Raw genomic sequence first — 26,556 nt, 5'->3', positions numbered from 1 at the left:
TGCGCAGTAGGCTTCGGGACAGCCGTTGGCTATGACGTTGTATTCAGTCATAACGGCTTTAAAGCCCAGGGCCGTTGTGATGGAATATAACATCGGGAAAGGGTTAAAAAGGGGAGATATTTACCCTGTCGGTTAAAACAAACTGACATTCAACCAATCACCAATCTCTAACAAATTAAAGGGCTAGCTCTGAAACATTTACAAATAGCTGCGTGTTGTTTATGTTTCACATTTACTTGGAATTACAATAGTCGGTTTCTCACTCCATACTTTACACAGAGTCAATCATTAACCTCTCATATGTTAGTTGCCATTCTCATTCCTATTTCTATTTATGGTTTTATTTATAATCTCTTCTATTTATAAACTCATCGCTTTTGACGTCTTCTATTTATTAATTCCAATTATAATTCCGGCTAAGGTAAACTCTTAAACCAGCTTCAATTTGTGATTCCAAACACTTTTGCTAAAAATGCTATTGAGGGCATCAAGGTTTTGTTTACCATAATTATGCCCCATACTGGCAATATTTTATCACTGGAATATTAATCTAGCTGTTATTAAAATATTACTCACATTTTTTATCCCTGGCAATTCACATAAGCTGGTTTTAGTCAAGTAGTTAATTATTTTTATTAATTATTTGGCCTAGTCTCTGTCTACGAAGGACACTCCCAATAGTCCTTGAATGGCATTTGATAAACAACTCCCTATTGAATTGGGGTATAAAAAACTGTAACACCAAAACTTCTTCCATCTCCTGATGAAAATGATTGCTGATGTTGGACACATTGGTGAATTTGGCTAAGTATATGCCTAGGATTATTTTGGCAGTATTGCACAAACTGGGGTTGTAGTAGAGTTGCCCTGTATTCATTATTTGGACTGTTTTGCTGTAAAATATATGTGTGTGTGTGTGTGTGTGTATAAAAACAATGGAGACCCTCTCATAGAGTTTATTTCACAACTAATTAATAACCACAAATTAGCTAGTTTTGTGTTTTTGATACTACGAACTATTAAAATGGGTTGAGTCTGTTAGGTAAAATTAGATCTCTTTATTTTATCACTTTGTGTACACACACGCTTCATTATCTTGTATATGTCTGTAAAGCAAAGCCCAATACTTAGAGAGAACAATGAAAATTAAACATTTTGTTATGTAGCTCTACTACACCCCACTGTTTACATAGCATGTCAATAGCCTGGAATTAATTATAGAAACTTTCAGAATAGGCAAGGATACCACATACTAAATCAGCTATTTCAGGTGCCAAAATAAGAGTAGAGAAGCTATTTGTAAAAACTCAAGGCCAGATTATGAGTGGCACACCAAGTTATGTGCTAGCGATATCTGGTCTATTGCAGCTGTTTGCGTGTTTCGGCAGAAGCACTCGTATTACAAGTAAAAAGTAAATGCGAACGTGTGAGCACAATCACTATTTACGCTAGAATGATTACCGCAACCTCAGAGCTCTGGTTAACTGTTACTTGAAACTAAAAAGTGTCGCAAAACCCATAAAAATTATATTACAAAGTACAGTTACACTCATCACTATCTAATAAAAATTATTAAAAATAATTGCTCAAAAAAAGTGTGTTAGAAAAAAAAAGTAACAAGTAATGCAGAGACATTGCGTTAAAAAAATAAATAAAAAATATTGTGTTTTTTTTAACAAATAAGCAAGGTTTTGTTAAAATGTTCTATGTTCTTATATTGGTTGAAGACAAAAAATATGCCATGTTTCTGCATATGAAGGATTGAGATGACACATGTACAAGAAAGACAGTGTGTTAAATATGTAGATGGGATTAGGTATAAAAGGAAGGAGACAGTTTTAGTGTATATCATATGTTACAATGTACACCCAAAGAGCCATATTACATGAACTTTAAAGACATCTTTTCTTTTGTTTTGCAAAACAGCAGTTTGTGTATGTAAAAGAGCCTGAGGAATGTAAATAAAAAACTTTTAAATTAATATTTGACTATATGATTTTTCTTTTTCTGGGATAAAGTGGTGCTGACAGCCATATTGATTAAATAAATGAGTTTAACCCCTTAAGGACCAGTGACATACCCTGTATGTCGCAGGTCTTTCTATGGGAATCTAATTTTTAATAGCATGGTATAGCCACCAGCAGCGAGACCTTGCTATTTCCATTGGTCAGCAGGAAGGAAGAATGGTATAATATTGCAGTCGCGCTGTTTTTGGCGGGACCTGCGCTATTATACCCATGAAAACCCTTAATGATCAGCGACGTAAAGGGTACGTTGTGGTCATTAAGAGGGAGAGTACAACTTTGCAATGTACTTTCAATACTTGGTTTACCCCCTTTTCATGTAATATATATCTGAGAATTAGAAAATCAACAGTGTGCATTTCCATTTCCCTAATTGTCTTTAGCTAACAACTGCAAAGCAGTGTGCTTTTTACCGATATAATCGCCGTGGCTAGACTTGTTGTGTGCAGACTCAAGCCCTGATTGGCTCCTCCAAATAAAGCAAATGGTGAGTGGAATGTGGCTTTTGTAAAACAATTGCAGCAAACAAGATGTCCATTTGTTTTAAAAATATTTAGACTAGGCTCATATGTTATTTAATAGCAACACAACAGAAATGTCTTGTAATTAAAATGGTGTTTACTGTCCCTTTTAAGCTTCATTCCTCAGCAAACAACCTTTTAAATGGTTATAAATATCCCCATATTTATAATTTAATTATTATTTAATTTGATTGTCACAATTATCTTCAGCCCTGCCCTACATATGTACATAAATTAATTGTATAACATAACAGCAAATATTAAAAGTACAAATGGTTACAAATACAAAACTCAAGCACAAGATATTTTATCTGTAAATTTTTGCTAACAAAATTTAACTAAACCGTTATTTTCGCTTATATCAATATAAGATAATAGAAAATATCCCTCACTGAATACATATGACTACTCTTGGGCCACACTACACTTATACGTTAAGTGGAGGGAAACACTACGGGAGTAATAAATGATAAAAAAAAGATCACTATTGGGCCTTAAAAAGATATTGAAAAAGTTCCAATTTATTTATTTTATCAAATTTGCTTCGTTCCCATGATATTCTTTGTTGAAGAGATACCCAGGTAGGCATCTGGTGCACTACATTGCAGTAAATGGTGCTGCCATCTAGTGCTCTTGCAACTGGATAATCTTGCAAAACTGCTGCCGAATAGTGCTCCAGAAATGGGCAGGCAAAAGCATAAAAAAGAAAAACAGTCTGAGAAACTAGCCTGCGGGTGCCCTTCATAAGTCTTGTTGCATCATAGTTGCTATGGTTAGAAATAGGAAGGGAGCTTTTATTTTAATACAGAAAATGTCAACTACACTAACTAGGAACAGACTTGGTGTAGCATAGACTAGGGCTTGATAAACCTGTGTAAAACTGGCACCTTAAAATTAGGCTCGGTTTCGTGATTTAGAGTGGGGTGCCTCCCCACTTAACTCCACAGTCTGCCATCAGCCATACGACTGTAAACTACAAGTGTTAGAATGCCAATAAGCTACACGTTTCGGTCTCGTGGAAGAATGTTGGTGCCAGTGATCTGGAAACATTTTGCTGTGCCCAAATCCCTGTTCTGCTCCTGACATACAGCAGCATGGTGTAGAATGCCCGTTCAAAAAGTACCACCATGGCTTATCATTTAAATATGGAGATAGCAGATTAAGCCACAGTAAACAATTGTGATCAGGTATAAGTGCTAATACCCCTCTAAAAAAAGCCTCTAAATCCTGCCCTGCAACCTTGTGTCTGCACAGGCTGAAATATTTTAAATGAGATGACTCACTAGATTTTCAAGTTTGTGAAGTAATCCGTAAGGTAATCTCCTAATCATTTTGAAGTCATCTACCAGAATTTATTTACCTTAGCTGATGACTTTACAAGCCTAATTATGTCTGATGATGTGCAAATGATCATCAAATTACTCCAGGATGGTCTTTAAAGTAATCCTGTTTGTTTCGGGAAGGATTAAAAGCTGTGTCACAATGAAGAAAACAATCTAATTAGAATATTGTCTTCTCCACAGAACACCTGAAAGAGCCATTGGAAAAACATATCTCCACTTTGAAGAAGGTACGTCTGGTCCGTGCAAATAAACGTGAAGGGTTAGTACGAGCTCGTCTTCTGGGTGCCTCCAAGGCTACGGGTGAAGTGTTGACCTTTCTTGATTGCCATTGTGAGTGTCATGAAGGCTGGTTGGAACCATTAATGGAAAGGTATGCTTACAATGCATCAAAGTTGATAAAGTGTTATTCCTATTTTTAGACCTATTTGCCCTAAAGCATTGTAATGACTGCCATATTTAGAACACCTATGGAAGTCTCATTCATTGGAGAAAAAAAATGTTTTTCCATTTTAGTGAATATAATTTTGCCTTCTATCAAGTTAATTTGTTAGTATTAAGTAAATTGTTTGGCAGTTGTAACAGATCTAAGAATCTTTCCTACATTACCAATTCCTTCACTACTTAACGTATTACAACACAAACTAGAAAATGTACTAATGTCTGCATCACTTGCATATGTAGTAATGGTAATGAAGTCCTTATATCTCTTCAATTAACTTCAAGGTGCAGTGGAGCAATCTTCACCCTGCAAAGATCACTACAGAACTTAACTTTGTGATGTGACATGCAAGTTAGAACATGTTTACACTTGTCTGGAGTAAATAATTTTTTTGTATATGGGACTTCCTATTTTACTGAATCTAACATAACTCCTAATCCTTTTGGCATTTCATCTTTAAATTTGGTACAGTAGTAATAGTATTACAGTAGTAATAGTATATATACAACATATATTTTCTTGGAAAAAAAAATAAGATCCATTTTAGAGAAAATGTCTGCCAAAATATTGATTGCAATAGTTTACAAATACTTTTCCACCTAATATTGGCAAGTAATATCTCATCTGAAAGAGCTATTCAAGACCTTTCCAAAGACACATCTATAGGTACCCTGGTTACAGAAATCTTGAATGTTAAAGTTAACAAGATAGTGAAAAAATGGTCAGAAGATATGGACCTGCAATTTTGCTTAGGCTCATACCTCGTGTGGCCCTTTCAGTATGTAAGATTTTTAAAAATATCAAAGAATGTGTGGTTGAGGACTTTGTTGATTTGACATGGAATGACCCTGTTTTCTTTTGCACGCTTTAAGAGTTGTTTATAGTCATCTCAACATATTGAATATTACAAGCATGCTATTAGATTGGTTAAATTTGTTAGGTTATAATCTATAGAGGTGAAAAAGTTATCACAACTTTTACAAGAAGATGTTACCTAACTGCTGGAACGCTACTGGTAATGAAATGAAATCGTTTAACAATATCTGGCAGTTTTTTCATCTGATAGTAATAGTGGAACACATTATTCTAAATTAATTTGTATGTCATAAAATTGGGCTTCATATATTGTTACAAAAGTACTGTTTTGGGAATCTATATATTATTAAATGAGTATTTATTATGTTTTTGTTACATCCATAACTTTAAACCATGTTGCTATTTAAAAGATAAGATAGCAAAATGGATATTAAAAACAAACAAAATATGTAAAACGTGTATACAAGGATTGGAATTACTTTTAGAGAAACGAGAACATAAGGAAAAAGGAGGGGGCCATCAATACAGCCCTTCAATTTATGATCATCTCTTGAAAAACCCTGCAAAAACAAATTACTTATATAAAATGTCTTAAATATCCCCTTTAAGAATTCAGTTTTGTGAAAGGAGGGACAGGACTTGGGAATTTATTTTGAGATGTAATAAACAATTCAATAGAGGAGCAAGTAAAGCCAATAGGATGATTAGAGGTAAAAGAACATGCATTAGCAGTAGAGGTTCTTACATCACTTTATATATTATTGGGCCTCATTGTAATTTAAGTACAGTTCTTGAGAATTTATCTTCAAATGGCTATAATTAAATATTAAACTGTTTGCAGAAGGGCTAATACAACCTAAAACTTATGAAGAAATATTGTATGACCTTAAGTATAGGTATGAAGAAGTGACATTATAATTAAATTGAAAAGAAAATGGAGGCACAAATCATTTTTTCACAAAAATACCAATACAAAATGTCATGATCTCAGGTTGTAGAGTAGTAGGTCCAAGAGTAATAAGAATAAACACATTACAGAAAAGGTGGTTGATTCATGGAAACTAATTCCAATAGAGGTGGTAAGGGCTACTACTGCAACGGAATTCAAGAAACCAAGAGATATGCATTAGGCCATCCTAAAAATGTATTCAGAAGTAACTATGGACAGACACCATTGGGTGTTCAGCTTCTAATCGATGTTTCTATGGTTTTACTAAAACTTTTGTTTATTCTTTATATGTATAATCCAGTACCATTTCAAGGGGACAGATTTATGCTCCAAATTTTGGAATTCAGTATCTGAAAAGTGTTGAGGCCTTCTAGATCAACAGTTATAATTTTCTTTGGACTAGCTCACTTTTAATAGATATTTTCTACATATTTTAATTTCTTAAATCTTTTTACAAATCCCTACTTTTTGCAGGATCCGAGAAGAGGAGAAAGCTGTAGTTTGCCCGGTCATTGATGTGATTGACTGGAACACATTTGAGTATTTGGGTAATGCTGGGGAGCCTCAGATTGGTGGCTTTGATTGGCGGTTAGTCTTTACCTGGCACGTTGTCCCCCCAATAGAGCAACAGCGCAGGAGATCTGCAATTGATGTGATCAGGTACGTACAGAATGTTACCTCTGTGTTCTCTTGTATGTATTTAGCAAGGTGAACTATAAATAAAATATCCTTTTACTCTTAATGTAAAGCATAACACAACTTGCAAAAATGTCTCCATGTTTGATATAATTAAACATAATGGTAGTAGTAATACAAAACTACACTGGCTACATATACAAACTTGTTGGGGCTTTGTTTTTTACAGTCAAACCGAAGCTTTTACTTGGAACCATCATTATGGACACTCACCTACATACGACTTATTCTAATGACTACACAAATTATTTAGAACTTCTTGCCTAGGAATATATGTTTTGATCATTTTGACTTGTATAGAACAAACACACAGTTTAGACATGAATGGACATTAATATGAAATCAGATCAGTAATTTAGTTGAAACCGCATGCGCATTAGGGCCAAAATGTGTACAACAGCTGATGTAACGTCACAGGAAGTGACATGGTTCGCTCTTTTCAAAAGTTCGGCCCCTTAACAGAACACCGGACCATTTTTGGTTGAGAACCTGGGTTATGCTTGCTTATTGGTGGGCCAATGTAAGCCTCCAATAAGCAAGTGCTATCCATGGTGCTGAACCTAAAATGGGCTGGCTGTTAAGATTTAGATTCTTGCTTTTTAAAATAAAGATAGCAAGAGAACAAAGAAAAATTGATAATAGGAGTAAATTAGAAAGTTGCTTAAAATGCCATGCTCTATCTGAATCTTGAAAGAAAAAATTAGGGTTCAGTGTCCCTTTAAGCGTAAAAAAAATCTGTTAAGCGTGCTAAAGATAATTGTAAATGTTTGCATGAAAAACATTAAAAGTTACAGGAAATGTTTAATTATGTGTAGTAAAAAGTTAACTTTTTTTTTTCTATACTTAAATTATTTATCCCCACTCCTTTTCCTGTAATTTTTAAATTCCATATTAAAGGGACATTGTACACTAGATTTTTCTTTGCATAAATGTTTTGTAGATGATCCATTTATATAGCTCATCTTGGGGTGTTTTTGTAAAAATGTATAGTTTTGCCTATTTTTAAATAGCATTGTGCTGATTTTCAGACTCCTAACCAAGCCCAAAAGTTTAAGATGTATACTGATGTCTACAGACTCCTGCTTGAGTAATAGGTATTATCATATGCAGAGGAGGGGGAAAGTGCCAGAACCCAACACTAATAGTGATTCCCTATAGCCAATAGGGGGCGCAATTTAACTAAATACATTATGAAATATAGCATTTACAGTCCACAGATGCCTATAGTAGGGATTTAATGTTTTTTTTGGCAATTCAGATCACATAAATATCAATCTAATTTACCACACAGACCAATTGCAGATGAGTCCCTTTATATAGGGTACGTGGGTAAGTGATGATTAAAATGACCACTTACCATATGATGGCATAGGCAGCTCTTCTTACAAAACTCCAATTCACTTCTCACTCTGTTGAAAACAAAACAGACAAAAGGTGCCTCTTAGTGCAACTCCTTTATTCTTCCCAAACTATTAACAAGTCAACATAGTGTTCGACCATACTTACAAAAGTGGCAGCACTGAATGTTTGCTAAATATAGCTGGCTGGGATCTCTGTGTCCCAGCTCACTGACCGATGGTGTGGGGTGATTACCCCCTGCTGCCTCCAACACAGGATGTAGATAAATACTCGTGCTTCCAAATTTAATGGAAATAAAACTTTAATTGTAAAATATATAAAACCCTTTAGGCACAGCAATTGCCTAAGGTGTTAAACAATTTGTTACGCGTTTCTCAGGGGAAAGTGTCTGCTCTAACTGCTTTCTCAGCCCATTTTTAGTGTGTGTCCAAGCCTAAACCTCATCAACAGTCCTAAATTGGGAGCTTCTAAGTATGTTTGCTTTTAAAAGGTTTTATACTGGATTTGTATATCTGTGTCTGTGCATATTCTTCTTTATAGTAGTGTTTATTGCATGCAGTTATATGAATATTGGTGCATACTGTCCCTAAATAAAGTAAAATGGAATCATTGACAAACAAATAAAGCAATAGCACTTTGAAATTTGCCAGAAAATATTCTAATGCTCCTTTTAGATTCAAAGTTAATCCAATTTTTCCTCCCCCCCATATCATGTGACAGTCATCAGCCAATCACAAAATTAATAAACATACTGTGCACTTTTGCACTTGCACATGATTAGTAGGAAATGGAGCCTCAGAAAGTGTACATCTAAAAAGAATATGCACGTTTTGATAATGGAAGTATATTGGAATTTTTTTATTTTTATTTTTAAATTCCATGCTTTATCGGAATTGAAAAAAAATTAATTGTTTTGACTTTTGTGGCCCTTTAACCCTGCTATATTCCACACAGTCATTGGTTGCACACTCAAGTAAACCATTTGTAACTGTCACTAATTGGCTTCAGCAGAGATGGAAGCATAGGTTACAACATGGTTTATATAATAGTAAAACATACATTCAATACACCATTTTCTCTAGTATTATCTAGTGTTTGTCCCTTTAAATTAAAGCTATGTAGTTTGAAACCAATCACTAGATTATAAGGGCAAGCTCTGGACCCCAATTTTTTTTTTCTTCAACACTTTATCATACATTTTTTTTTAATAAACTAAAATCTGTCACATATGTTAGAAATAACAGGGAAAAAATTAACTGAACTTCTTCTTTTTTTGTGTTGTTTTTTTTAAATTTGGTTTTCATGAAAGACATGTATAAAACATATGTAATTAACAATATCAATAAAATATTATCACATGACAGAAAAAAAGTAAATCTATAGCACTGCCATAAATCAAAGCAAAATCATTTCTGTATTTCTTTTTTTAGATCCCCAACTATGGCTGGTGGTCTGTTTTCAGTGAGCAAGAAGTATTTTGAGTACTTAGGATCTTATGATACCGGAATGGAAGTGTGGGGAGGTGAGAACCTAGAATTTTCATTTAGGGTGAGTTTTACAATTGGTTTTCTTGATAACCTTTTCTTAATATACATAGTTGAAATATGTTACAATTTTCACTTTACTATGAACATCACCTTTTTTTATGAAATATGAGATGCAGCAACAATAGTTATAACTTCTTATAGTACTTTAAAGGGGCAGGAAACCCTGTGAAATATAAAATGGTTTTTTTTTAATTCTTTATTTTTTTTTTGTTAATACTTTTTCTACTTAGTAAAACTCTGCAATGTGCTTTCATTGTTATTCTTTTCCTGTGTAAAAAATAAAAGGGCGATGGAGGGAGTTTTGTCATTGAAAAACATTGGCACAATTGTGTTAATCTACTCAGAAAGTTTTCACATTCAGCCTGAATATTGTGTAGTGTTACAATAAATTAAAAGTCTTGTAACTTCTATATGTTTTGTGTGTCATTAAGAATAAAAAAAAATAACAGGACTGGATATCAGGGTTCTCGATATAAAGAGGCTTCTCCTAGGTGGTAACTCGCCATAGAACAAGCGACTGAGCTGTTGCTCGTTCCTGGTAGAGAGCTTCTCTCTTTGTTTGCCTTTATATTATGACCTTGATGAGTTCTTCCTAAGGGGTGAGGGGGTAACCAGACGTGGACTCCTTGCCCTGTGTGCTTAGAGGAATATGGCTGCACCTCACTGACAAGGCTCACAGAAGGCTGAATTGATTGTCTGGGGTTGTCATGTTTTTTTTGTTTAGAGGAGAATTGCCTGGAATTTTGAGGCTTCACTGACCTTCCTCAGCGGGATCAGAATGATCTACTTCAGGAACGTCTGTCTGTGAAAAGCACAGATGGCCTAAAAGAGGCTGCTCGCCAAAGAACAAGCTACTGAGCTGTTGTTCGTTCCTGGCAGAGTGCTTCTTTCTTTGTATGTACTTGATATAAAGGAGTTGGATCTAAATGGTTTTGGTGATCATGTAAAATCTGGACTGTCCAGTGTTGCTGTGCATGTTACTCATTGTGCATATTTTGTGCCTTTTTTTTTTTTTACAGATCTGGCAGTGTGGGGGAACATTGGAAGTTCATCCCTGTTCCCATGTGGGCCATGTCTTTCCCAAACAGGCCCCATACTCGCGTAGTAAAGCTTTAGCTAACAGTGTACGGGCAGCAGAAGTATGGATGGATGATTATAAAGAACTGTATTACCATAGAAACCCTCATGCACGCTTGGTAAGTTTTTATCACAGTGGGCGTAAGGCTCTAAAACTGTATGAGGGTTACAGCAGAGTTGTGTCTACATTTTTAGAAATGTAACTAATTAAAAAAATGTTTAAATCAGCAATTGTTCTAATAAATAAATATATATGTGTGTGTGTGTGTGTGTGTGTGTGTGTGTGTATATATATATATATATATATATATATATATATATATATATATATATATATATATATATATATATACATACACAGTTTTGTCAAATTGTTCTAATATATATATATATATATATATATATATATATATATATATATATACACATACACACACACACACACACACACACACACACAGTATTGTCTTGAACAAATGTGCAAATATCTGCATGGGAACATGGTGAAGGGATGTACATTTTTTAATGTATGGGCCAAGACTAAACCAATTCAATAGCCTCTCTGAAAGTGCTGGTCTCCCCTTGTTCAGAATAAGGGGCATATAGATAAAATGCTTTGCAGAGAAATAGAAGTTTTGTGTAGATAAACCGGAGTTACAGTGATTGAAGAGTAAAAGGTTTAATGGAGTTGCATTTCCCCTTTAGCCTATTTATGGTTCAATTTTATATGTTATGTTAAAGGCTGTGGCACAACATTTTGATTGAGGTTGTAATTATGAAATTGCTCAAGATATCTTTTTATTAAGCATAAACTTACATTTTAGTGATGCATATTGGGTAATTGTATATGTTTCTCAGTTCAACATAATTTCATTTTTATATCATAATATTGTCAATGCTTGCAGTCACACATCTCTAGGAGATAAAGTAGGGTTGTGAATGAATTTCAAAAGTGAACTAAATGTTAAAGGGACATGAAACCCATATTTTGTCTTTCATGAGAGCATGTAATTTTAAACAACTTTCTAATTTACTTCTATTATCTAATTTGCTTTATTCTGATATCCTTTGCTGAAAAGCATATCTAGCTAGGCTCAGTAACTGCTGATTGGCAGGTGCATATAGATGCCTCGTGGGATTGGCTCATCCATGAGCATTGCTATTTCTTCAACAAAGGATATCTAAAGAATGAAGCAAATTAGATAATAGAAGTAGATTGGGATGTTGTTTAAAATTGCATCCTCTATCTGAATCATGAAAGAAAAAAATATGGGTTTAATGTTCCTTTTACGGGTGCTCAGAGTGAGGACTGGAGGCATGTTATGGTGGATGATATTGATTGCCACATTCCCATTTTCTCTTTCTAAACATAGTTATAGTTTTAATAACGTTTACTACTACATTAGCATTTATGAAGATAAAACATCTGAATACATTTACACATGAAATGTTGGATGCATTACAGGAATGCCTGTCTAGATGAAGAGAGATTAAAGTTCATAAATAAATATATATATATATATATATATGTTTCATAGGAGCCATACGGAGATGTATCAGAAAGAAGACAACTCAGAGAACAACTGAAGTGCAGAAGCTTCAAATGGTTCTTGGAGAATATCTATCCAGAGCTTCATGTGCCAGAAGACAAACTGGGTCATTTTGGAATGGTAAGTTTACAAATATAGGGTTAGTTATTTACACGACGCCAGTTTCTTTGCTATTTAACTTATGATTTTGCTACTTAACCCAAACCATTTCCATAACTCAGCACTGCACATTACACATTATCTAGATGATCACAGGTTCCCTTCAGTACTCCATAATGATACGCTTCGTCTTTTCATGGTATCTCATTGCAATTCTGTGCTCAGGAGGTTGCCGGTAGAGAGCTGGTGCAATGATAAATGCTGACAGTGTATGCTGTCAGCATTTATCGATGTGCGGCGGACATTATATGCTACTTCATATCATGTCCGCTTGCACATTGATAAATATGCCCCTTAATTTGTGTCATACAGGTCATCACTTACTCTCTGAGAAGGTGTGGTGTTTCTATAATGGTGCACGGGCTTTCACAGGATACATGTGTATGCCACATAAAAACAGTAATAACTTTTACTAGAAGCATTTGTGCCTTCAGGCTCGCCGGAAACAGAAGTTATGAAACAGACCGCTGCTCCATAACCTGTCCACCTGCTCTGAGGCGGCGGACAGAAATCAACCAGATCGAATACGATCGAGTTGATTGACACCCCTGCTAGCGACCGATTGACCGCAAATCTGCAGGGGGTGGCATTGCACCAGCAGTTCTGGTGAACTGATGGTGCAATGATAAATGCAGAGAGTGTATGCTGTCAGCATTTATCGATGTGCGGCGGACATTATATGCTACTTCGTATCATGTCCGCTCGCACATTGATAAATATGCCCCTTAATTTGTGTCATACAGATCATCACTTACTCTCTGAGAAAAAAAAAAGAGAGCTTGTGTATCTCAAGATCTTGCAGTCCATACCATCCCTGGTCTAAAAATGGCCAGTGATGTTGATTTAAGTTTAGGATTCAGTATTGGGGATGAAGCTAGGGTTAGGCCTAAAGATTGGGTATAGTGTTGGCTCTTTGCCCTCCTTACTATCCATGGAGTTAAACTATGCCTCCTGCAGTTATATCATCTGATACTTTTCTACTATGGGGCATTGCTTTGACTACCTTCTAGCCATGGAGACATTGCTTCTGCAGTATTCTGGCAGCAACATGTTTATGTTGGGGTTGAGATACTGGACATAATACTTTTATATAAATTATACATAATTGGAAATATGGAGAGAGAAAAGGTTAGCAATTATGAAAAGGGAGTTGAGACATCAACAGGTTTGGTTTGTTGATAATAAAGGGACATTAAACACTTAATACATTTTATAAGCATAGTATAGAGGTTTTTCCCCACCCCTCTCAAGCCATGGGTGACTCCACGATGAAATCTAACTTTCACTGCATTCCAGTGCTGACCTTTTTGCATTCAGATACCTGCAATTTAACCTAGGCTCCATAATGGCAGCACCCATGATTAGAAGGTGTATGAAATATATTTAGTGTTTAGTGTCCCTTTTTAACCCTTTGAGTGCTAAGCACTTTCCCACCTGGGTGCTAAGATTTTTTAAGGATTTTTTATTTATTTATTTTTTTAAAAAATTAACTTTTTTTTCCCAAGACCCCCAACAGTTGGTCTTTGGGGTCTGTAGCTGCTTAGATGCCTGAGATACAGGCTTCTAAGCAGCATGCCCCCTGCTCTTATACTTAACATTGTTAAGTATAAATAAAGTTGCGTGGTGACGTCATCACGTTATTGCGCATGGCGTCACTGCGCATCACGTGAAGCCCCGGCGATGCCTGTCACGATGCAGGCCCAATCGCCGGGGTAGGAGCGGGTGGGAGCCCCCAGATCTCCCTTAAGGTGGGAGAGTGCTCATGACGGCTCTGAGCCGTCATTAGCCCTCAAAGGGTTAAAAAACGTTATGGACTGTTATCTGAGAAGTGTGAGATTTTTTTTCATAAGAGGTGTGATAACTTTAGGTCACAAGTTCATACTGCTTACTGCATATGTATTATGTCTGCACTGTAGATTAGGTTTTTTTAAACATTTATAAACCTTGCTTTGAACACCTCTTGCTTTTGTGCACAGATTGTGCTTTCTCTCATGCTCCTTAGAGAGACCACAAATCAATATCTAAAATGTATGAGTTTAAAGTGCATTAAACCTAAAATCACCCCCCCCCCATAAAAGTTTAATCAAGCATAGGGTTATTTATTTTGCTTTGTATCAATGCAATTTACCTCTTAAAATGTTGCTTTTTTCTACCATCCCTTGGGTAATCTGAACTACATGCTGAATACATTAACATCATTAAATGAACAAATAAATTCCCAAGAATATTTAATTATGCAAGGTTAGAAAAAGAAAACTTTGCAATGACCTTTCATTGTTTATTTTACATACTTTTCCTGTAATTCACCTTCTGACATTTTAATTTTCCCACTGCCCCAAAATGGCTACAGTACATCCTGCTGCCTTAAGATGTCTGACCCTGCTACATGCTATGAAGTGAAGGATTGATCATTGTAGCAACTTATTTATGTGTCCCCAATTAGCCACAGCAAAGTAGAGAAGATACATAATACTCATAGCTTTTCAAGGGGTCTGTCTCTGGACTGCAAAACGCTTTCTTATTAAAATATTAGTTTAAAATGTTTATGAAATATAATTTTTTGTATGCAGATTTTTTGCAGTGCAGTGTGTAATTGCTGATACTTATTATGCATGTATAAAAAAGACATTAATGTCCCTTAAAGTCTACACTTTCAAAATGAATTGCAGCACCCTCACTGGAACAGTAATCAGGCATTGCATGCAAGGACAAGTGTAATAATAACTTTTTATACTTTAGCAACATCTGATTAACAATTTAAAGCTGGAGTAAACAGTTTCATTTCACAATCAGGAAGATACTTTCATTTAATATTGTAAAACAACAGTAAAATTCAGCAGAAATTTACAATACCTTCAGACACAACAGCTAAATGGCATTTATTCTGCACCTTTTCTAAGAAATATGTTGTTAGAATTAATTTGCCTTTCTTTGCAGCTGAAAAACAAAGGAATGGCCAACTTCTGCTTTGACTATAATCCTCCAAGTGAGAACGAGGTCACTGGGCAACAGATTATTTTGTATCCATGTCATGGAATGGGACAAAACCAGGTAACAATGTTCCCCGACATATGTTAGTATTGGGCTAATATGTGTAAATTTACCTGAAAACCTATACTGCACTGCAATCCTGAGTTGTTTTATCGTTTCTACCTTATATATGAACAAAACACGACATCATAAGGATTATCAGTTCTGACGTCATGCAGCATCATCTACAAAATCTTTGCACATTACATGACATATTTAAGGGATATGAAACCCAAAACATTTATTTTGTGATTCAGACAGAACATACGATTTTAAGCTTCCAATTTTCATCATAAATGGAAAGAGTCCACAGCTGCGTTCATTACTTTTGGGAAATAAGAACCTGGCCACCAGGAGAAGGCAAAGACACCCCAGCCAAAGGCTTAAATACTACTCCCACTTCCCTCATCCCCCAGTCATTCTTTGCCTTTCGTCCCAGGAGGTTGGCAGAGAAGTGTCAGAAGTTTGTTTTCGTCTCTTATGGAGGGTAGTACTCTTCGACATGGGACGGGAGTTTTAGTTATCCTGTCAGTCTCTGAGTGAGGGCTTGGATGAAAGTTAGAATCCGGAGATGCAGGAAGAGTCTTTCTGCGAAACCATCCCGATTCATTTTAACAACTCCACAAGCAATCGGTGTTGTCAAACTTCGCTTCGCTGCTTGCTTTCTTCTCTCAAGTCCATGGTGTTGGCGATGCTACTATCCGTCACACTTGAAGGGCCGTGTTCCTGTTCCACGGCGTAGATTCTGGTAAGATCGTTTCATTTTACTTCATGCATGTACTGTAATTCATTTGTTCCTGCAAACTTACATGAAAAATACAGGGTCTCAGTGGGACTCCTTTAGTATCTTGGAATCGGGGTTAATATCTCCTGAGGGGGATTATTGAACAGGGTTTTTTTTAATCATGTTTGTTATGTGATTCAATCTGCTTATGTGTAGTGTTATCTGGGCTCATGGCTTCATAACATAACAGCCTTTTGAAGTGACACGACCTTACGGTTGGGCACGCTTTTTTTTAACTGTACGGTTCACCATGTGACCGAGCGTGTCTATGTTCTGTTTCCCATTTCCGCATTTTTGACTGTGTGGTGACGGAGAAATCTAATCCGCTGGTGTCTGGTGCTTAGGAGGTGGTGAGTGCCGTAGCCATTTTGGGTGTCAGGTGCCGTCTAAATTGTTTAATATAATCCATCTTTTGGTATTCTTTATCCAATTATGGAGGATACTCATGTTGAGATTGTTCAACTTTCTTATTCAGATTCTTCATCCTGTGAAGAATGCGAATTGGCCCCATTGACGCAGGTTAGTCAGTTATGTTCTTTAGGCCGTTCTAGAGCACCTTGTTCCTAGGGCTCGGGGATTCAAGAGACTGCTGAGCCATCCACCTCGGGGGGCCCTGTCCTCAGGGAGGCGAGTTCCCTACCACTCCCTTCTACTACTACACATGCAGGTAACCCAAGTTATGTCTTTTCATCCTCTGAGGGGGGATTGTTCCCCCCCCGGAGGTTGTGGCACGTTTTCGCTTTTACATGGTTTTGGCGCTTGCTCGTCCTACAAGATCCAGATGTTTATTCGCGATTGTGCTCGTGCCCAATTGCCCCGGGTCTCTTGGCCACGGGAGGACATGTGCAGTTCCATGAGGGTGTAACTGTTCCAGAGTGTTGTGCCTTTCGTTACTAGCTGGCTCGCCTTCGTGTTCTCCTTAGGGACATTTTTTAGTTGTTTGGGGACCTTATCCTTCTCGGCTCTGGGACTCAGTCGTCTATGTTATCCCCTATGTCTAACAAGGTGAGCCATTCGAAGTAATCTCCTTTTAGTCTTCTTATCGAGATCCTTCCCAGTTTTTGTGGAAGAACTTATTTCCGTGAGGCTGCTCCTGCGGGTATTCTGTTCTTCTTAGGCTTTAACCTTTGGGTTGCCTTTCATTTACTTTTATCCTGTTAAGATGAATTCTATTTTTATTTTCGTTTCCTTTGGGAACTTCATCTAGGATCGATACTCAATATTTGCTTCTACGAAAGTTGTTCAGGACACATTAGTTCCATGTTTGTCTGTTTTTTCTTCCTCCCTCTCTGAGGGTGGATTTAGCCAGCTTGGCAATTATGACCCGGTTGCAGGCTGGTCCTGCTTAGGTTCTGATCTTCTGTCTCGCGGCTTATTCAGACACGTGGCGCCTATTCTACCTAGCTAGTCAGGTTGAGGCGCCGAGTGCTCACAATATTATTTAGGTTTCTTGTTTTTTACTTTACAAGTTTCATCTAAGCATTCTCAAGAGGACTTGCGGGTCCGTGCAGCTCTCTGGATTGTTTCAGTCCTTAGATAGCCGTCTCTCTGGTGACTGGGTCAGTGATTTTTACTGCGTCACTCTCTGCTGCTCCTGATACCTTAGAGTATTCTTTCCCACGTGGTGGGAAGATTAGAGGGTTTAGCGCCTCTTTTCCGCCAGTTTGAGCGGTTTTGCCTTTAGGAGTCTCTGGAGATTGTCCTCTTCGGACTTGTTCCTTTAGTGATTCTCTTCTCAGAGACCTTTATGGACTTTGTCTTTGTCTCCTTGTGGTCTCCTCTGAGGACTTGGTTCCCTTCGGGGGTTGATCGTTCCTTTTCGGAACATTAGACAGGGGGGTCCTTTTTGGGCTCCAATCAGGGTCCTCCCCGGTGCGGGGAATGCTCTGCATATTCTACTTGAGTAGCAGTGGTCCTAGTGGCTTCCCGCTGATAGGGACTTCTGCCCTCTGCAACACCTCAGATACAAAGACAGAGGCGTGCTGTTACTCTGTTCGAGTGACTTGTCCTCTCTGTTCCCCTAGTGCTTGGAGCGCTAGCTGGACAGCTAGCTCAGCAAACTAATGCACTGTGGCTACTCTATACTGTAGCAACTTGAGGGTTGGAAGTTTGGTCCCCGGTGAGGTCTCATCAGCTTCCTCTTTTCAAGACTGAGCCTCAGCTTTTTTCTCCTTTCGAGGTTGATAGAATGAGTAGTGCCTTGAATCCCTTTAGGGGGATTAGCCACGCTTCCAACTACAATCTTGTTTAAAGGGGATAAGTTGTGTTTTTCAAGCACATTCAGGTCATGTTGATTAGACACCTGTCGGCTCTAGCGTCATTATATGGCCTTAGGAAGCTTTAGCTCCGTTGGAGTGGGCTCCTATAAGGGGTGGTCTCTTCCCTTTATGTTGGGACTTGCAAGGGCTTCTTGCTTTTGACATCCGGTTTAATCTGGATTTTTTTCCCTGGGAGGTCTGTTTTTGTTATCAGACGAGGCATTATTTTCCTGGACGTTGTTTAATCTAAACATTTTTGGGTCCCGGCCTCTTGTACGGATTCGTCCGGTTGTTGAGGGCTTGACTCAGCGTTTTCACCTTGTGGGTCCCGCTGTGGGATGTAACCGGACCTTGTGAACTTAGGATGGGCCTGGGGGTTCTAGTTCGGGGGTACTCGGGTTTAGCCCTTGTTCTGGTCATTCTGTTTTACATCTTGGCCAGATTTTGTGAGAGCCGGGGCTCCTTGGAGACTCGTCTTGTGCCGGCAGATACGGTTCCCTTGGGACAGCTTACTGAGGTAACCTGTTGGTGGGCTTTCCTGCCTAGCAGCAGGGGGCTTGCAGGTGCTCAGCTGTCACCTTTGCGACTGGTATGTGTACTAGCATGTTGGCGTTTTAAGTTTTTTTTTTTTTTCCGTGTTCGTCAGTCTCGTGGCCTTGTGCTCTCGGTTCCTCCTACAAATTCCTGTCTTGGGCAGGTGCTTTTTGTTGCTCTCTTATTTTTAGAGGGCTTGTTGCCCTTCTTACAGAGGTGTGGTTCCTTTTTTAAGGGCCTCTCCGGTGTTTCGGGAAACTGTCCGGTTGGTCATCCGGTGCTGGAGGAGTGGTCTGCTCTTTAAGTTATTCCTTCCATCTGGGGAGCTGCTGGCTCCATGTTGAGACTTAGTGGCTTGCTAGATCCCCTGGGGTCTACTGTCTGCTTCCTGTCTCCGGGTGAGGTGGCTGTGTCCACTTCTTTTTCGGCCATCTTGGGGGGCGGTCTCGGGATTCCTTTGGGTTCCCCTGCCTCAGTTCCACCGTTGTTTAGTCTGGTACGGCTGGGTGAAGGTTCAGATCTGTTGATTATCCTCAGGTCTTGGGGTGCCAGTGGAACTTTTTTTGAGGGTTTTGTGCCTTTTCCATGTTTGAAAGCTGTATGTAGGCCTGGCGGCCTGGATTTCCTGGAGTATGCCTTCTATATGGAGGTGGGGCAATCGGAATGTTTAACGGACGCTCTCCCTTACCGATAGTAATTGTCCAGGCCTACGGATGGCAGCGGGTTACTGGACTCAGATTTTTACCTTTTCTAAATTTACGTCCAGTATTATTTTTCGTTTGCTCAGTCTCTGAGTTTTGACATTGAGGATCTTTTGGTCCTTCGCCGTCTTTTTAGATGCTGTTGCTCGATGTTGGGGAGTTGTTCTTCTCCTTGATGTGGCCCGGTTTGCTCCTATGGTTTTACCTGGGTTGGGCATTGTTTACCATTGTTCTCAGAATCTTCGGGTCTTTGTGGGCTTGGTTTTCCCCTGAAGGGGAATTTTTCCTTTTGGATCTTGCGGTACCTTTTGGGTATTCCTACGGCTCCCCTTTATCCTCTCGCTTTTTGGGGATTTGGTACTTATGCTAGCAGGGGGGGTGTGGGGACCGACTGCTGAGCGACGGTTCTCCTGGAGGAGTGTTGGCTCAGTGTGTTTACTTGTGGTCTCTAGTTCGGCTAGGACTATCTGCGGGTCAGTGTCCTTGTGGCCTTTTCCTTCTAGTTTTTTTGCCCGGCTTTGACGAAGCAGGGTTTGGTGGGTTGTGGTTTTTCAGACCTGGTGCCCTCAGAATGGGCCGCCTAATCTACCCTCTCGTTCTTGCATTCAGTGTCCTCTATAGCCTGGGTATTGTTTTCCCAAAAGTAATGAATGCAGCTGTGGACTCTTTCCATTTATGAAGGAAAAACATAAATTATGCTTACCTGATAAAAAAAAATTCTGTGGGGCGTTTTTATTCTTCTGGCACCTTTTCAACCTGGTATTTCTTCTAATTATAAGGTAAGCATAATTTATGCTTTTCTTTTTTTTTATCAAATTTGCTTCGTTCACATGAGATTCTGTGTTGAAGATAAACCTAGGTAGGAATCTTGGAACACTAAATGGCAGGAACTAGTTCTGCCATTTAGTGCTCTGGAAAATAGAAAACATTCTTGCAAAACTGCTGCCATATAGTGCTCCAGAAATGGGCCTGCTTTTCAACAAAAGATAACAAGGAAACAAAGAAAAATTAATAGAAGGAAATTAGAAAGTTTAAAATTGCGTGCTCTGTCTGAATCATGAACTAAATAAACTGAGTTTCATATCCCTTTAACTGACAACAGACATCATCTTCATAACTACTTTTTACCTAAAATAAAATAATAATAGTACTACTGTAAATGTATATACAGTGTGAAATAACAAAGTAACTGTATGCCATCCTGTCTTATGAATAAATCCTATTCTTTATGCTCAAAGTAAAATCAAATGAAGGTCATCTCTTCTTAGCACATATCGTTTTATTGTTCTTGCTGCTTATTTTAGAATCAAACCCAATTCTCCTTCCTTTCTCAAAAGTGGTTCTTGCTTTGCTGTTTGCGAACTGAGTCAAGCAACATGGGCAGTTATGTGAATTGGGTGGGGTGGGAACCCACCAACCTAGAATTATAGGGGGCATTTTTACCTATTCTAGTGGTTAGAGGCCATCTACTCACCTGCATTGATATGATTCTTCTTTCGAGTGTAAGAATGTTTTTATATTGTGTGTGTGTGTAAATCTGTACTGTAGTTGAAGAATAAAAACATATTCACATTGTTTGTTTTTAAGAGAATGTACAGTTATAAGCAGAATTAAAAATTACTAGTCATGGTACCTATAAAACACAAATTGTTTACAGTATTTTATTAGTGTACCATCAATTAATAAGTTCATAAGAATATAAAAATAATTCAGGCAAATTAGTGTATTTCAGTTCAAAAAATATTTTGTATTAATGTGAATGTAAATTTTGATTAACCAGTGCCCGCTTTTTATTAATCCTATTAAAAACAGGGGCACTTTCATTCATCAAACTTTAGATTTCACTGGTTTTGTTAAAATACCTTTTCTTTCATGTAATTAGCAAGAGTCCATGAGCTAGTGACGTATGGGATATACATTCCTACCAGGAGGGGCAAAGTTTCCCAAACCTCAAAATGCCTATAAATACACCCCTCACCACACCCACAATTCAGTTTTACAAACTTTGCCTCCGATGGAGGTGGTGAAGTAAGTTTGTGCTAGATTCTACGTTGATATGCGCTCCGCAGCAAGTTGGAGCCCGGTTTTCCTCTCAGCGTGCAGTGAATGTCAGAGGGATGTGAGGAGAGTATTGCCTATTTGAATGCAGTGATCTCCTTCTACGGGGTCTATTTCATAGGTTCTCTGTTATCGGTCGTAGAGATTCATCTCTTACCTCCCTTTTCAGATCGACGATATACTCTTATATATACCATTACCTCTGCTGATTCTCGTTTCAGTACTGGTTTGGCTTTCTACAAACATGTAGATGAGTGTCCTGGGGTAAGTAAATCTTATTTTCTGTGACACTCTAAGCTATGGTTGGGCACTTTGTTTATAAAGTTCTAAATATATGTATTCAAACATTTATTTGCCTTGACTCAGAATGTTCAACTTTCCTTATTTTTCAGACAGTCAGTTTCATATTTGGGATAATGCATTTGATTTAATCATTTTTTTCTTACCTTCAAAAATTTGACTCTTTTTCCCTGTGGGCTGTTAGGCTCGCGGGGGCTGAAAATGCTTAATTTTATTGCGTCATTCTTGGCGCGGACTTTTTTGGCGCAAAAATTCTTTTCCGTCATACGTGTCGCCGGAAGTTGCGTCATTTTTTGACGTTATTTTGCGCCAAAAATGTCGGCGTTCCGGATGTGGCGTAATTTTTGGCGCCAAAAGCATTTAGGCGCCAAATAATGTGGGCGTCTTATTTGGCGCTAAAAAATATGGGCGTCGCTTTTGTCTCCACATTATTTAAGTCTCATTTTTCATTGCTTCTGGTTGCTAGAAGCTTGTTCTTTGGCATTTTTTCCCATTCCTGAAACTGTCATTTAAGGAATTTGATCAATTTTGCTTTATATGTTGTTTTTTCTCTTACATATTGCAAGATGTCTCACGTTGCATCTGAGTCAGAAGATACTACAGGAAAATCGCTGTCTAGTGCTGGATCTACCAAAGCTAAGTGTATCTTCTGTAAACTTTTGGTAGCTATTCCTCCAGCTGTTGTTTGTGTTGATTGTCATGACAAACTTGTTAATGCAGATAATATTTCCTTTAGTAAAGTACCATTGCCTGTTGCAGTTCCTTCAACATCTAAGGTGCAGAATGTTCCTGATAACATAAGAGATTTTGTTTCTGAATCCATAAAGAAGGCTATGTCTGTTATTTCTCCTTCTAGTAAACGTAAAAAATCTTTTAAAACTTCTCTCCCTACAGATGAATTTTTAAATGAACATCATCATTCTGATTCTGATGACTCTTCTGGTTCAGAGGATTCTGTCTCAGAGGTTGATGCTGATAAATCTTCATATTTATTTAAAATGGAATTTATTCGTTCTTTACTTAAAGAAGTTCTAATTGCTTTAGAAATAGAGGATTCTGGTCCTCTTGATACTAATTCTAAACGTTTGGATAAGGTATTTAAATCTCCTGTGGTTATTCCAGAAGTTTTTCCTGTTCCTAATGCTATTTCTGCAGTAATTTCCAAAGAATGGGATAAATTGGGTAATTCATTTACTCCTTCTAAACGTTTTAAGCAATTATATCCTGTGCCGTCTGACAGATTAGAATTTTGGGACAAAATCCCATAAGTTGATGGGACTATTTCTACCCTTGCTAAACGTACTACTATTCCTACGTCAGATGGTACTTCGTTTAAAGATCCTTTAGATAGGAAAATTGAATCCTTTCTAAGAAAAGCTTATCTGTGTTCAGGTAATCTTCTTAGACCTGCTATATCTTTGGCTGATGTTGCTGCAGCTTCAACTTTTTGGTTGGAAACTTTAGCGCAACAAGTAACACATCATGATTCTCATGATATTATTCTTCTTCTTCAGCATGCTAATAATTTTATCTGTGATGCTATCTTTGATATTATCAGAGTTGATGTCAGGTTTATGTCTCTAGCTATTTTAGCTAGAAGAGCTTTATGGCTTAAGACTTGGAATGCTGATATGGCTTCTAAATCAACTCTACTTTCCATTTCTTTCCAGGGTAACAAATTATTTGGTTCTCAGTTGGATTCTATTATTTCAACTGTTACTGGTGGGAAAGGAACTTTTTTACCACAGGATAAAAAATCTAAAGGTAAAAACAGGGCTAATAATCGTTTTCGTTCCTTTCGTTTCAACAAAGAACAAAAGTCTGATCCTTCATCCTCAGGAGCAGTATCAGTTTGGAAACCATCTCCAGTCTGGAATAAATCCAAGCCAGCCAGAAAGGCAAAGCCTGCTTCTAAGTCCACATGAAGGTGCGGCCCTCATTCCAGCTCAGCTGGTAGGGGGCAGGTTACGTTTTTTCAAAGAAATTTGGATCAATTCTGTTCACAATCTTTGGATTCAGAACATTGTTTCAGAAGGGTACAGAATTGGTTTCAAGATGAGACCTCCTGCAAAGAGATTTTTTCTTTCCCGTGTCCCAGTAAATCCAGTAAAAGCTCAAGCATTTCTGAATTGTGTTTCAGATCTAGAGTTGACTGGAGTAATTATGCCAGTTCCAGTTCAGGAACAGGGGATGGGGTTTTATTCAAATCTCTTCATTGTACCAAAGAAGGAGAATTCCTTCAGACCAGTTCTGGATCTAAAAATATTGAATCGTTATGTAAGGATACCAACGTTCAAGATGGTAACTGTAAGGACTATCTTGCCTTTTGTTCAGCAAGGGAATTATATGTCCACAATAGATTTACAGGATGCATATCTGCATATTCCGATTCATCCAGATCATTATCAGTTCCTGAGATTCTCTTTTCTGGACAAGCATTACCAGTTTGTGGCTCTGCCGTTTGGCCTAGCTACAGCTCCAAGAATTTTTACAAAGGTTCTCAGTGCCCTTCTATCTGTAATCAGAGAACAGGGTATTGTGGTATTTCCTTATTTGGACGATATCTTGGTACTTGCTCAGTCTTTACATTTAGCAGAATTTCATACGAATCGACTTGTGTTGTTTCTTCAAGATCATGGTTGGAGGATCAATTTACCAAAAAGTTCATTGATTCCTCAGACAAGGGTAACCTTTCTGGGTTTCCAGATAGATTCAGTGTCCATGACTCTGTCTTTAACAGACAAGAGACGTCTAAAACTGATTGCAGCTTGTCGAAACCTTCAGTCACAATCATTCCCTTCGGTAGCCTTATGCATGGAAATTCTAGGTCTTATGACTGCTGCATAGGACGCGATCCCCTTTGCTCGTTTTCACATGCGACCTCTTCAGCTTTGTATGCTGAATCAATGGTGCAAGGATTACACAAAGATATCTCAATTAATATCTTTAAAACCGATTGTTCGACACTCTCTAACGTGGTGGACAGATCACCATCGTTTAATTCAGGGGGCTTCTTTTGTGCTTCCGACCTGGACTGTAATTTCAACAGATGCAAGTCTCACAGGTTGGGGAGCTGTGTGGGGATCTCTGACGGCACAAGGAGTTTGGGAATCTCAGGAGGTGAGATTACCGATCAATATTTTGGAACTCCGTGCAATTTTCAGAGCTCTTCAGTTTTGGCCTCTTCTGAAGAGAGAATCGTTCATTTGTTTTCAGACAGACAATGTCACAACTGTGGCATACATCAATCATCAAGGAGGAACTCACAGTCCTCTGGCTATGAAAGAAGTATCTCGAATTTTGGTTTGGGCGGAATCCAGCTCCTGTCTAATCTCTGCGGTTCATATCCCAGGTGTAGACAATTGGGAAGCGGATTATCTCAGTCGCCAAACGTTGCATCCGGGCGAATGGTCTCTTCACCCAGAGGTATTTCTTCAGATTGTTCAAATGTGGGAACTTCCAGAAATAGATTTGATGGCGTCCCATCTAAACAAGAAACTTCCCAGGTATCTGTCCAGATCCCGGGATCCTCAGGCGGAAGCAGTGGATGCATTATCACTTCCTTGGAAGTATCATCCTGCCTATATCTTTCCGCCTCTAGTTCTTCTTCCAAGAGTAATCTCCAAGATTCTGAAGGAATGCTCGTTTGTTCTGCTGGTAGCTCCGGCATGGCCTCACAGGTTTTGGTATGCGGATCTTGTCCGGATGGCCTCTTGCCAACCGTGGACTCTTCCGTTAAGACCAGACCTTCTGTCACAAGGTCCTTTTTTCCATCAGGATCTGAAATCCTTAAATTTTAAGGTATGGAGATTGAACGCTTGATTCTTCGTCAAAGAGGTTTCTCTGACTCTGTGATTAATACTATGTTACAGGCTCGTAAATCTGTATCTAGAGAGATATATTATAGAGTCTGGAAGACTTATATTTCTTGGTGTATTTCTCATCATTTTTCTTGGCATTCTTTTAGATTACCGAGAATTTTACAGTTTCTTCAGGATGGTTTAGATAAAGGTTTGTCCGCAAGTTCCTTGAAAGGACAAATCTCTGCTCTTTCTGTTCTTTTTCACAGAAAGATTGCTATTCTTCCTGATATTCATTGTTTTGTACAAGCTTTGGTTCGTATAAAACCTGTCATTAAGTCAATTTCTCCTCCTTGGAGTTTGAATTTGGTTCTGGGGGCTCTTCAAGCTCCTCCGTTTGAACCTATGCATTCATTGGACATTAAATTACTTTCTTGGAAAGTTTTGTTCCTTTTGGCCATCTCTTCTGCCAGAAGAGTTTCTGAATTATCTGCTCTTTCTTGTGAGTCTCCTTTTCTGATTTTTCATCAGGATAAGGCGGTGTTGCGAACTTCTTTTGAATTTTTACCTAAAGTTGTGAATTCCAACAACATTAGTAGAGAAATTGTGGT

At 38.1% G+C, this 26,556-nt stretch overlaps 1 protein-coding gene across 1 annotated transcript in view; it reads left to right on the top strand.

Annotated features, from left to right (window-relative positions):
* LOC128644303 (polypeptide N-acetylgalactosaminyltransferase 12-like) overlaps positions 1–26,556 on the top strand; it is a 95,283-nt gene that overhangs the window by 60,046 nt on the left and 8,681 nt on the right. The window contains exons 3-8 of the mRNA XM_053696969.1: positions 4,069–4,258; positions 6,567–6,752; positions 9,578–9,695; positions 10,714–10,890; positions 12,310–12,441; positions 15,418–15,531. Coding sequence (XP_053552944.1) covers positions 4,069–4,258; positions 6,567–6,752; positions 9,578–9,695; positions 10,714–10,890; positions 12,310–12,441; positions 15,418–15,531 — 917 coding nt within the window. The remainder of the gene's footprint in view (positions 1–4,068; positions 4,259–6,566; positions 6,753–9,577; positions 9,696–10,713; positions 10,891–12,309; positions 12,442–15,417; positions 15,532–26,556) is intronic.

This window comes from Bombina bombina, unplaced genomic scaffold (assembly GCF_027579735.1).
Source record: "Bombina bombina isolate aBomBom1 unplaced genomic scaffold, aBomBom1.pri scaffold_631, whole genome shotgun sequence".
In the NCBI taxonomy this organism is placed as follows: domain Eukaryota; kingdom Metazoa; phylum Chordata; class Amphibia; order Anura; family Bombinatoridae; genus Bombina; species Bombina bombina.
The sequence above is the reverse complement of the archived record's forward strand: the minus strand, read 5'-3'. Positions and strand labels throughout refer to the sequence as shown.